The 13,082-nt window shown below is 36.2% G+C and overlaps 1 protein-coding gene across 1 annotated transcript; it reads right to left on the reverse strand.

Annotated features, from left to right (window-relative positions):
- Positions 1 to 748: 748 nt before the first annotated feature.
- Positions 749 to 2,277, reverse strand: LOC110031778 (arogenate dehydratase/prephenate dehydratase 2, chloroplastic-like). The gene has a single exon (XM_020735175.1). The coding sequence runs from the start codon at positions 2,098 to 2,100 to the stop codon at positions 949 to 951; it is 1,152 nt and encodes a 383-aa protein (XP_020590834.1). The 5' UTR covers positions 2,101 to 2,277; the 3' UTR covers positions 749 to 948.
- Between the last annotated feature and the right edge of the window lie 10,805 nt (positions 2,278 to 13,082).

Here is a 13,082-nt window from a genome sequence, read left to right on the forward strand (position 1 = left end):
AGGAAGCTGGGCCAAATGGAATTGGTATGTCGGGCTAAATAAAGATTGTTGGACCAAACAAAACTGGTGGTCGGGCTGAATGGAGTGGGCCAAGCCGAACGGAGCTGGTTGAGCCAACTGGAGCTAGCTAGGTCGAATGGAGCTGGTGTTTGGGCCAATTAGAGAGAGCCGAATTCAACGGGTTCTTTGAACAATCTCAACCTCTTAAACTACGAATGAGAATTTCTGTTATACAACAAGGCAATTAGATAAGTAAGTCCAAGGGTAGACAACAAAGAGGTCGACTCAGACTATCAGAAAATTATATCAAAGAAAACCAAAAGACTCAGTGGCCAAACACTCATAAAAGCGATTACAAAAGACAGTATAAGAGGCCGATAATGAGAACTACGAGAGATAGAGAACATCCATGTTTACCAAAGAAGTTAAACTGAAAAAAAAAAAATCCCTCTAATACTCATATTTAGTGGGGATATTACCAATAAGGCAATCGAATAGAAATGATATATATCAATGTCATTTTATGAAAACAACCCCTATAAATAAGGGTAGCAAATGTAAACATGATCTCTCGAATTTAAGCTGGCCTCAGCTCATGGGAGCCAAAAAAAAAATCCCCTCTCTAATCTTTCTCATCCTCTTCAACAATATATAATATTGACCATCAACACATCAACACTTGATCATATGTAAGTTAAGCTCTTGGCAAAACATCTTTTGGAGTGCATCACAAAATCTACAAAGAAGATTAGTATCATTGTAGAAAAATATCAACTCTAACAAACTTTCTTGGAGCAATTTGCTCCAAGAAATAACACACAACATTCAGTTTTTGAGCTGCTTCTCTCCAGAGCTCACACAGTTTGTACAAAAGAAAGAAAAAACAAAACTTAATATTTCTAAAATAATTAAGAACGTTCAAATATAAACAATTAATCGAATCTGCCTTCAAGCACAGCTGCTCCTGCAACCATAGCTCCCAAGCACCCGCACGAAACCCGAAATCTCTTCCAACCCCGCGATGGCTGCCGCCACCGAAGGGTCCGACTCGCTCCCATCCACATCCACCACAAACACATAGTCCATCTGAACAACCTCCCCACCACCCTCCCGATTCACCAAACGAACCGGGTTCGCTCTATTAGGCCGGTGGTCGACTTTCCTGACGCGGACTCCCCGGCTCTCGAACAGCCACAGTGCCCGGAACAAACCGGACACTCCCTTCTCCAGCGAGAACGCCACCTTTGTCTTCCGATTCTCGCCGCAGTAAGGGTTCCCAGCTGCCACTCCCAGCTGGAGAAAACAATTGAAGTTACACTCCTCATCATGGAAACTCTGTTCCATGATCCAAAGTCCAAACTCCTTAGCCGCGATCCTGCTTCCGATCACGGCCGTATCGCAGATCCGGTCCTCCGCCACAGCGCGCGCTGCCTCGGCGGCATCGGCGACCTCTTCGATTTCCAGATCAAGCGATCGGAGCCGTCGCTCGCAGTGACCAAGCGCCTGCGGGTGGCTGACGATACGGCGTAGATCGGTGAACGCAACGCCGGGTGCAGCAAGGAGACAGTGGTTAACGGGAACAATGAATTCTCCGGTGATCCGGACTGCAGGATGGCGTAAGAGAAGATCAAGATTCCGGTCGATGGGACCATCTACGGAATTTTCTGCAGGGACTACTGCGCGGTCGGCTGAGCCGGATTCTAAAGCTGAGAATGCGTCCTCCATCCGAAATCCGGATGGAAAAGCGTCGACATCGGGGAAGGAGGCCGTAGCAGCCTCGTGGCAATAGGAACCTCGGACGCCCTGATATGCCACACGGATTGGCCGGCGGCGGCCGTCGGATCTGCCGAAATCTGGAGGGTCTGCGCCGGGCTGTAGAAAGAGGCGCTCTAGCCCGGCGATGGCTATATCAAGACCGAGCCGAGAGGCAAGCACCTCCGCTGTATGCGTAGAAGAAAAGTTTAAGGTACAATTATCCTCTTTCCCCTTTCTCTGCTGTTTTAGATTGGATCTAACGGAAATGGTGCGCGATTTCTTGCTGCCAGCAGCAGGGCAGCCGGTGGGGAGGGGTGAGGCGTGGGTTAGGGTTCCGATCGCCATGGATTTGGAGTTTAAAGTAGGGTACTGGAATGATAACAGCTAAGAGATCGAGAGCGGTGGCGTTCGATCCCTAGCTGAGAAAACAGGAGATTGAGGTTTGGTTTATAGTGGTGGAAGAGGAGGTAGGTAGGAGAAGAGCAGCGTGGCCTCGTGGGCGGTGAGTTTGGTTAGGCCGATGGATTGAACTCGTGGATATTTGTGTGGCGATGTGGCGTCTGGTTAAACCGGGGTACATAAAAGGCTACAGGTCATTTATGTAGCGTACCAGCGTTTAGTATGAGCAAATGGCTTCGGAAGTTGTCGGCTGTTAGGGTTATGCTGTACCTGCGGAGCAGTGTAACTTAGGCATTAGGAGGTCTTGGACATTTGATGACACTTCTGCGGGGCAGTGTAACTTGGAGAAAAATGAAAAAAAATTAAATATTATCTTATAAATTAAATGGGAATTTAAAGTTTTATCTTATAAATGAAAAAAAAATTAAATATTATTTAAATTAGGCTAGTTGGATTTCTCTATTCGAGCCACTCGATTTGACTGTAAGTGTGCAAAATTCTGAGATCGTTTGACCTTTTAAATAGTACACCCAAGCTTCTAAATACACTTCAATTGCTTTATTTTGTCTCATATGGGCTCAGATTGGATCACTTTCAAATTCATTAAGTGTGTACTGTGAAGATGCTCAATTTAAGAATAAATTTACCAAAATCAGGGTCTGGATGATCATGAATTTGAATTTGAACCATCTCTCACTCAAAATACATCGTGTTGATGATAACAAATTTCTTGATGCACATCAAATATAATACTTAATCAAGCTTTATTTAGTGAATTCTAGAATTTATGTAAACTTACATTACCTTGAAAAGAGTATTCAGGAGCAAGAGAATAGAGTGAAAGACAAAAAGAGGACCGCATAGAATGGGAGAAATTCTAAAATTTAATTGTTAAGAGGAAGGCACAAAAAATGTGTGATAAGATTTAGCCTCTTAGACTATGTAGTCTCATTCTTGATCCCATATATTATAGGTTTGTTGTTACTACTGGTTATGTTACACGAACGCCCACATAAAATAATAATAAAAAAAAAACTAAATAAAGAACATATGAATAATATAGTTGTCTTCTAACCTTAAAGGACTTCGGACTAACGAGTAGACGAACTATCGAATTAACGAGCAATTGTGCCTGAGATGACAAATTAACTAGTTGTTTTACTTGGACTGTCAAACTTGTGAAATGTTATAGTTTGTCGACGGGTTCAATGGTCATGATTTGCTATATTTGCCAGTTATCCATCAATTGGCAAAACTATCATTTGAATAGACCTGACCCGAATTATATATATATTGAATAATAGTAAGCTATCAGGTATTTGGCCATAAACCATTAATATAGCCCAAATGACATACATTTCATTGAATTCTTAATGATGTGACCAAAAGACTTGATAAAATAAAGATAGGTAACTTAAAGATTTCTCCATGCAGCCCAGCGGTCACTACAGCCAAACTTTAACAGATGATCACGAGGCGTTGAAGAGCAAAAGAAGAGTGATAGGTTGGAGACACCCAAGGCCGTCCTACTTAGGGTTGAGCAAACCACTAAGGCCAGGCCACTGCAAACAATGTATTTTTGATTGATGTTGACCGCCCTTATTGGCCATTCAACAAATCACAAGCTCAAAGGAGTTGGCCACCTAGAGGCCGTCACTTAATATCAAGCGGTAGATACTCAGACTCCTGATCAGGCAGCTTAAAGCTAGGAACAAATGACATAAGCATTATGATAGTATTTGAAATACAGGGCGAAAAGAACATGATACTTCATGAAAGGTGTTGTTCTTTCGAGCGTTACTATTAGAAACGAGCGACTAAATTGAAATTGTACAGGGTCCCGCCAAGGCATTTTGGCGGGATTCTTTTATTTTAGATGATATGATGTATCTTTTCAGGATGACGTTAACATCTATAAATATGAGGTACTGTACAAAAAAATGGGAAGATCCTTTGCTTCTAATTCGTGCATTAAGGAATCTCTATTAATTCACTAAAATTTCTCTAGTCTTTCCTCAATGGATTCTTATTTTCTCTTCTTGTGTGTTATCCCTCGAGACGTGGCTCGAGGATGAATTTAGGTTCAACAAATAGTTAGTGATGGATTACTAAATTATGAAACTATTTACATTATATAATTCATCAACAAAATAAATAATTAATAATTTATTAGTTTTATCTCATATAAAAATATTATTATTTTAACTTTTAAATAATGAAATACACATTTTCAGCATAGGTTAGGTAGAAAATGAATAAAAATTAAAAGTTTATAAATACATAAGAATTGAGTGGTATTTATGTAAATCTTTCTTCTTTACATTATCTTTCTTTATTAAATGAAGTGAATAATAATTTGTAAACTGTTTATTAGGAAAGTTATTTGATACTTGTTGTACAATATTAAAAATTATTAAAATCCTTTTAATTTCATATAAAACTAATACACTACTAATTATTTATTTGTAGATGAATTATAAGATGTAATTAAATAATTTCTTAATTTAGTAATACATCACTAACTATTATATTTTTTTAATAGTTTTTAGATAATGCTATTCAACTTTCATTTTAAATTGTCTTGGCCACTAATCACTATCATACTTCTAAGTTTACATTAATAATTATAACTAATGTCGATTTTAAATTATTTGTTTCGTTATAGTTAACTCATTATACCTCCGTCTTCTGAGTGTACAGTCCGGGCCCACCGTATATTAAATTATTTCATTTTTTTTTAATTAAGAGGGCATAGATTTTACACATGACAGACAGTGATTAGAGTCCTGAAGTATTTTTACATCAAGCTAGTGGAGAGAAGTTTGCACCATCATCTCACCGAGATGGGGAGAAGGAACTTTTACTATTTCCCTCAATAGTGTCTTACTTTTTGCCGTTTTATGACAAAACATTTTTCTTCATCTTTAATCAGCTCAGGGTGGTTTTAATATCATTTTTTAGGAGGTTGCAAAATAAATAAATAAATAATATCTAAATATATAATTTTATTTAGCATTTAAGATAAAAAAAAATTGTTAAAAAGATATATTATTTAATTTTAAATGAAAATTTTATTTATTTATTTATTTTGGATGATTTAGCGAATTTAATTTTAGTTAGTCTACGTATGCAGTGCATTTACATACATACCACACACTTCTTTTATGACAGTTGAACATTCATATTTACATGTATATTATTCAAATTTTTAACATCACATCAAAAATATCACTATCACTATTTATTTATTTATTTATTTATTATTATTTTTTTTAATGTATATGACATTAAGGCGACGTAAGTGTAAATATTAAATTTTGGGTGTGAATTGTGTGGTATGGACGTAAATTGAATTTAAACTAAGCTCTGAACCAGAAAAGCTTATATGGGCCCTACCACATAATAATAATAATTAAAAGTAATTATAAACAAATAGAGGCGACAAGTGTGACAGAGTGGCATTAGCGAAGCACCAGCCATATTTTGTCCCAGTTATTCTCCTCGTGACAATTGGTCCTTCGATCTGAGAGGCACGTGTACAGCTTAGTCTCAAGCACATGAGCTCGGAAGAAAAATCTTTTTCATAAGTGATGCAATATCAACAATTTCTTTCATCTAACAACAATCTTGAGATATAATATGGATCTCAATATAATTTTTTAAGTAAAAGATATTCAAATTTTGATTAAAAGATATCCAGTACTCCAATTTCAGCAAACTTATAGTCCAACTGACCCGCTCAATAAGACATACCCAATAGTACTGACATTGATTCAATCTGATTTAAATCGAGCCTCGATCAAGCCATTAAACTGCTTTTAGAAGTTTTTAGGAGATATTTGGAGGTTCAAATGGATGTTAAATCCTGCGAGCTTATGGTCAAATCGAGCGACCGGCGAGACGAATTAAACAAGCCTATTATCACTCAATTCTAACATTGTTAAGGTACTCAAATGTCCATCAAATGCCATTTGATCGAGGGAAGTCCTCTGAGCCATTTGATCAAAGTGGTTCATATTCCTGCATTAATTGTACCCAAAATGCTATAAATAAAACCTCACCCCACTCATGAGGGGGGAGGAGAGCTTGGAGCTTAAGAAAGGGCTTGAAGCTTTGAGAAGAAGCTGAAGTCTAACATCAAACCTATCGCCATTGAACACTGTCGACTGTCATTGACCACCGCCGACCGTCGTCAACCACAACCGATCAATGTCAGCCACTGCTAACTATCATCGAACATCTTTGACCACCACTTGTGGGCCATTGTCGTTTGCTATCAGTCGCCGTCAATTCCTTTCATCAAGTTCATCCACACGTTAATGTTGTAACTTTGGAGACCTTATAACCCTTTATCGTCTGTGGGACAAGTGGTTGCAGCTGTAATCATCATTTTACAATGGAACTTTTCAGCTGGGCTAGACTCCATGATTATCCCTTTACGGGTTTTCTACGTAAAAATTTATGGTGTCTCTATTGGTTGTTTCATTCACCTGAGCGTGTGTTGAATCTTCGTACCTTGCTAAGACGATAGTACATTACTCTATTGCCACTAATTTTGTAGCATGTGAATAAAAGGCCCCCCTTCAAGGGTGAGCAAACCAAAAACTCTGGGGTGAGCAAACAAACGACTCCCCTCTAGAGCGAGCAAATAAAATACTACACTCCAATGGCGACCAAACAAAAACTTCCAAGGAGAGCAAATAAAAGAGTCACCTCTAAGGGCAAGCAAACAAAAAACTCTAGGATGAGAGAAAAACCGACGATTCGACCTATCAAATATGATGGGGGAAATCTAAGTCTCGAGTTTGATGATATCTCGATCGTCGATTTTTTAGGAGTTGGGTCGCTAGTTAACACAGGCAACCAACTCAACGTAATTGAATGCCTCAATACAACACCAAATAAAGAGTCGATTCGAGAAAAATGCTTCAGAGCCTGCGAGATAAAGTAAAAGATGTCAGAAAGGAGCACAGAGAACGTCTAATCAGGGAGTATCATAAGTGATTCATGCAATCATGTTTTTTGTATTAAAAATTTTCTTGTCCTTCTCACAACTGTCGTTATCAAGGAACAAAAAAATCATAAAAATTAATCTGTACATCCAAAAATGTTATGCATAAATCTAGAGATAATCTAACTGTCCAAATAAAATGATAGGTGTTAAAAGTTAGTTATGATTATAAAGCCACCGTAATGATTTTTAACTCTCCTATGAAAGTAGAGACCATAAAAGGCATCACAAAAACTTGTGGCTCCTCTATTAAAGTGGGGACCATAAAAAATAATAATAACCTTTAACTCCCATATTAAAGCAGGGAGAAGAGTGTAATTTTAGACTCGGTTACTCTATCTGTTATAAATACGGGGCTTTTGACCCTTTTTTTCTGTAACCATCTTCTGTAAGGATATTTCTCTCCCCTTCTCTTGTAATCCTTATATTATATATATATATAATTGGTCAATGAGCCTAGGCCTACCCTAAGGGATATATATATATATATTAATTGGTCAATGAGCCTAGGAGCCTAGGCCTACCCTAAGGGCTAAGTTTATGCATATTATTTTATTGATTTTCCCTTCACTGTCTCTTTCTTTTTCTTCTTCAATATCTCTACGGTTCTGATCATGGTGCATGCCTCAGAAGACAAATTTCGATTCAACAGTTTGATTAATCTTTTTTTAATGATTTATTTGATTTTTTTTCATTGATTTAATTTGATTTCTTGACGAGTTTATGTTTTGATTATTGGTGTTATTTACTTAATACTTAATTAATTATGTTTTCATTAATGATATAAAATGAATCAATGATTTGATTAGATTTTATGATTTAACAATTTAATTTGGCTTGATTTAGTATTTAACTGATTTGATATGCCCTGATTTCATTTTAATTAATGAGAGTTGATTTGATTAAGAAGTCATATAGTTTTGATTTTTTTTCCCATTTGATTAATTGGCTTAATCGATTTAAAATTTTAATTCCAGCATTTTAGAGCTAGTGATTTTATTCTAATTCGTTTATGATAATTATGATTGCCAAATTAGTTTGAAAAATCAGTTTATAAACTTAATTAGGTCTGTATTTTATTGTCTTACATTTTAGTCTTTAGTAGTTTCATGAAATTATAAAAATGCATCCCGGCTCATCCTGTTCTTCCTCATCTCACTTCTTATATTATTGAATCTAGATTTGTCATCTGAGGCATGCCCAAGAAATGAAGCGATAAGAATCCTGAGGGAGAGGTAGAGAGAGAGAAAGAGAGGGGGAGAGAATGAGAGAGTAGACAACGACTGGCCCATCTGGGGCAAACCGGGGTATTCCTGAGCTCAGTAACCCATTTTATATATTGAAAGCAGATGTTACAAAAGAAATGAGAGAGAGACTCCCTGCAGAAAAAAGGTTTAGAGAGAAGAGCTTCAAAGCTCTTAATACATGATCTGATTCCCCTATCTTTAAGAGATAGAGTGACAAAATGCAAAATAATATGTTTTGCCCCTACTTTAGAGGATTTGTACAGGGTTTTTTGGTCTTTCAGAATGCCAACACTAAAAAATGATTATAAAAAAATAACTACAAAAATAAACATTTGTAAAATAAAAAATTGAGATATTTCATTCATGATTAAAAAAAGATTATAAACAACAATTACAAAAAATAATCATTTGTTATTTCCTAAACTTATAATGCTTACCAACTGAGTAAGTCTCATCTTAATGACTTGGCATAATGAGTTAGATTTTACTTATAAGTGGTGTTGGTCCCTTAATAAGCCACCAGACATCTTAATGCTTCTAGTTAGTGTAGAGAATTACAATTTAGGAATAAAAAAGATGATCTTGGGATAAAAATTAACTCACAACTGAATCCATGTGATACTTGTTTTCAAAGTATAAAGATTAATTTTCACAATTGATAATAAAACTATTGAAATTCACCCAAAAGAAGAAAGAAATCTATAAGAGCTCTAGCCTTGTGCAGACTTCAACACCAGTCATAGCTTTATCAATGACGGGGACGAAATATCTAATTTCTGGCGCAGGACATGTTGCTTCATTGGGAAGAAGGCTTATGGTTTCGCAGATGATTGGTGAGATCGTGGAAGCCGGTGAGCCTCAAAATTTGTTGTCCTATATGTGCTTGAAAAGTCTCCATCTACTTCCTACTGTGGAGAGAGGAAAGTCCCCACCTCCTACACGAAAACTCATCCCACTCCATGAATCTTGAAATCTTGAAATCTTGAAATCTTTTTTTTTTTTTTTTTATCTTAGGATGAAACAATGATGTTTTATAGTTTTATCAAATATTTTCTATTTTAATTTTTAATTTTTTAATATTAGTATGTCGTCAAAAAATTATGTGCAAGAACTTTGAAACATTTCTGATTAAGATTCAAATTCAAGATGATTCAGTGCCCCGATTATAACAAGCTTATTGTCAAAGTAATTGTCTTCACGAAGTGAGTCGAATGAAGTTAAAAATGGTTCGATCCGAGTCTGATCAAGCTCAGATCTAAGGATTTAAACACAATTGAAGGCTTTGGATAGACAATTGAATGGTTAAATCGATTCCAAAATTGACAGGCTTTGGATAGACTTTGGATGACTCGATTTTGATATCATTAAGAAACTCAAATATTCATAAAATATGATTCAATCAAAGGGACTGCTCTGGGTCATCAAATTTAGTCGTTCAGATTCATGCAGTATTTATAAACGATATTACTCACAAAATCTATAAATAGACTCTCACTCCCTTATTGAAGGAGACTTTGACCTAAACTTGGGCCTAGAATCAAAAGTTGAAGGAGCTCCATGCTCCTGAGAGTTCCTAAGCTCCACCATTATCAAATTGTCGCTGACTGGCAACAACCACCGCCACAACTGAATCACCATTGTCAGCCATTGCCACCACTACAAAACCACCGCCATCAAACTACCACTGCTCGATGACTATTGTTGAGCAACCGCCAACGCCACCACCATTTGACCCATATCCACAGTTGAACCATCATTGCCTAGTAGTCGCCACCATTGGACTGCCACAGACTAGTTTTCGTCACTTCCTGACCATCACTGTCTGACCATCGCCGTTGAGCCACCACCACTGCCATTCTCTCGTCACCATTATTTAAACAACACAATTTGACAGCCGTCGTCAACGTACAATCTTCATCTCATTAAAAATATGCAATTAAAATATGAGTAATTAACCATAGATAATTATGTCTTTAAATCTTCAGCTCAAACTATCTACTTCAACCATAGCTTTTTAATGGATTATAATATACAAGGATTCATATTAATAAATAATTAGTAATTATTAGTTATGGGAGATTAGATATTAAAGATCATTAAAATACATGTTTAATCACACATAGAGTTTCTAATTGGAATTAAAACTATTTATGGGCTAAAAAGAAGAAAAAAAGGAAAATAAAAATTATGTAAAACCTCGTTGAAAAGAAATTAAAAGAAAAATAATAATAATTTGCCATTATGTTCAGAAGAAGCTTGAGACTTAGCATGAAAATTAAAAGTTGATGTTGAAGCCCTTTTTTAATTAATAAAGTTTAATAAGTAAGTTTGGCAAAATTAATGTTAATCAAATATGTGATATTTTTCCTTATAAATCTATGCATTGTTCCTTTATTAAGATGATTTTATGCTGGGAAAAGATGTTTTTTTCTGTGTTTTATAGATATAGGTTTCAAACGAGTTTTAGGTAGCTAAAGAATGTAATTGAACCAAAAGATAGACCAGGCATTTGTGCTAAGGAGCGACGCACTCGTGCCTTCCTCTCTGTTGTGGAACTTACACACTGGACATAGCAGACGACACCACTACTCCACTTATGACAGGCTTGCGCCATCTGTCGCCCAGGGCGGCACCCCTGCACCACCACCTACTTCATTCGCACCACCATCCAGTTGGGTTTTACCCGATGACTATTTTGCAAGAATTGAGGTGGTGCTTCAAACTAAGGCTATATATGGTGATGATGTGAACAGCTAGGGTTACTCTTGGCAATTAAGGAGCTGTTCTAATTGTCTCTGGAGAGTTTTGAGTGTGCTTTAAGGTTTTCTCCATTGGATTTCCTTTGGAGAAGATTTCTAGGATTATTTTCTTTGAGACATTTCAGAGTTTGTGAGGGAGAGATTTGGGTGTACTTCTACAACGAGATCGACTGAGATCTCACATTGTGAAGAGAGAATTAGAGTGTATTGCAAGGAGAGATTGACTCGTATTTGAATTTAAGTACCTTCTTACTAGGCTTTTTCAATGTTTTCAATGGAAATTTTTGTGTTTTCTTTCCTCATGCATAATAACTAATTATTTTTCGTACTCTTATGATGTAAGGTATGTGATTTGTTAATTGTTTTATCCTTGAACTTTTCTCTAAATTTTTTTTTTTTTTTGTGCTTGGAGTTTGATAAATTGATGTGTTAACCTTCCTATCTTCATTTTCTTCTAATTTGGCCAATTAGAATGTTAAAATCCATAGTGATATAAGACTTCTAATCGTTGAATAAAATAACAAGCAACTTAAAATACATTCACCTAATTGAATAGACATATTACAAGTGAGAGAGTGCAACCTAGATTGGGGACTAGAGAATTCCTCAGAAATCTCTAGAGAATTCCTCAAAAATCTTGCATGGTTAAGTCCCCTTAATTGTATACAGATTTCCAATATTTCTTATGACTTAAACATAGGCTAAGGAGGACTTATCAGTGGTTATCAACACTAATGTGGGGAAATCATACGAAAAAAAATTAGAAACTCTAACAGCTTTAGCTCCATTTTCTGATTTATGTTTTAAGAAAATAGAACTTTTTCAACATCTTCAACTCTAAGCACTTCAAACTACGCTTAGCGGTTTAGTAAAGAATTTCACTTATTAGAAAAATTAACAAATTCTCTCTTTGGATTTATATGCAAACTTAAATTTCATATATTATTTGATCAACATGTATACTTGCATGATTGTCAACTGTCTCGTAACAATTTCGAGCATCAAATCGTCGCGTAGTGGTCGCCAGTACTGTCAGATCACAGTTGTCTTGCCACCTCATTGTGGTCGTTCATTATCAAACCACCGTTGTCATTTTCTGGCCATCATTGTTTGGTCACCATCAGCGCCTAACCACCATAACCCGGTCGCCAAAGTCGAGCCACCGATCTTGCGACTGCCAACACCACCACATTTGTCATATCGCCACTACCGAGGATACTGACATCAAATTTTCTAGCACATGACCTATACCGTTTGCTTTTGTTAATAGTAAATGGGTCACTATCACTTTCTCAGTATTTTCTACTACTTAACGAAAATCTCATGTCACTTATGTAATATTATTTCAAACCATTGGTAAAATCTTATAATGAATAGTGATATTTCAAGTGGGTCAGACATCATTACTTGTTTCCTTCTAAATTTTTCATGTGAAAATCTTAGAGTTTACATAATTTTTTTTCCGTTGCAACTTGAACTAAAATAGGAGAGGAGCCTAGATTATGACACGTGGAAGTTGAATGCAAGATTACATCATATTTTTATATTTTAATAATAATAATAATAATAATAATGGTATTATTATCAGTCCAAGGGTAGAAGGTACAAGGGTTAGACACGTGGCTGTATAGTTTTTATACTCTGGGGAAAATTTTGTACAGTTGTCATTATGAAATTAAAAAATAATTAAAAAAATATTATTTGGAGTGAGGGAAAGAAATCTTTTGACCCTCGGCGCAGTGCTTTCAGAAATTGAGAAAACAACTGAATCAAATCACGTGCAGGAAAGATGGCGTGAAACACCATGGAGAATTAAAAAGAAAAAAAATTGACCTGCTGGAAACGTGATAAAAGGTGGGTTGTTGGGCGCCTGGACTCCCCTTTCATGACTATTCCTCCGCCCATTTGATT

Source organism: Phalaenopsis equestris, unplaced genomic scaffold (genome assembly GCF_001263595.1).
Source record: "Phalaenopsis equestris unplaced genomic scaffold, ASM126359v1 Scaffold000840, whole genome shotgun sequence".
In the NCBI taxonomy this organism is placed as follows: Eukaryota; Viridiplantae; Streptophyta; class Magnoliopsida; order Asparagales; family Orchidaceae; genus Phalaenopsis; species Phalaenopsis equestris.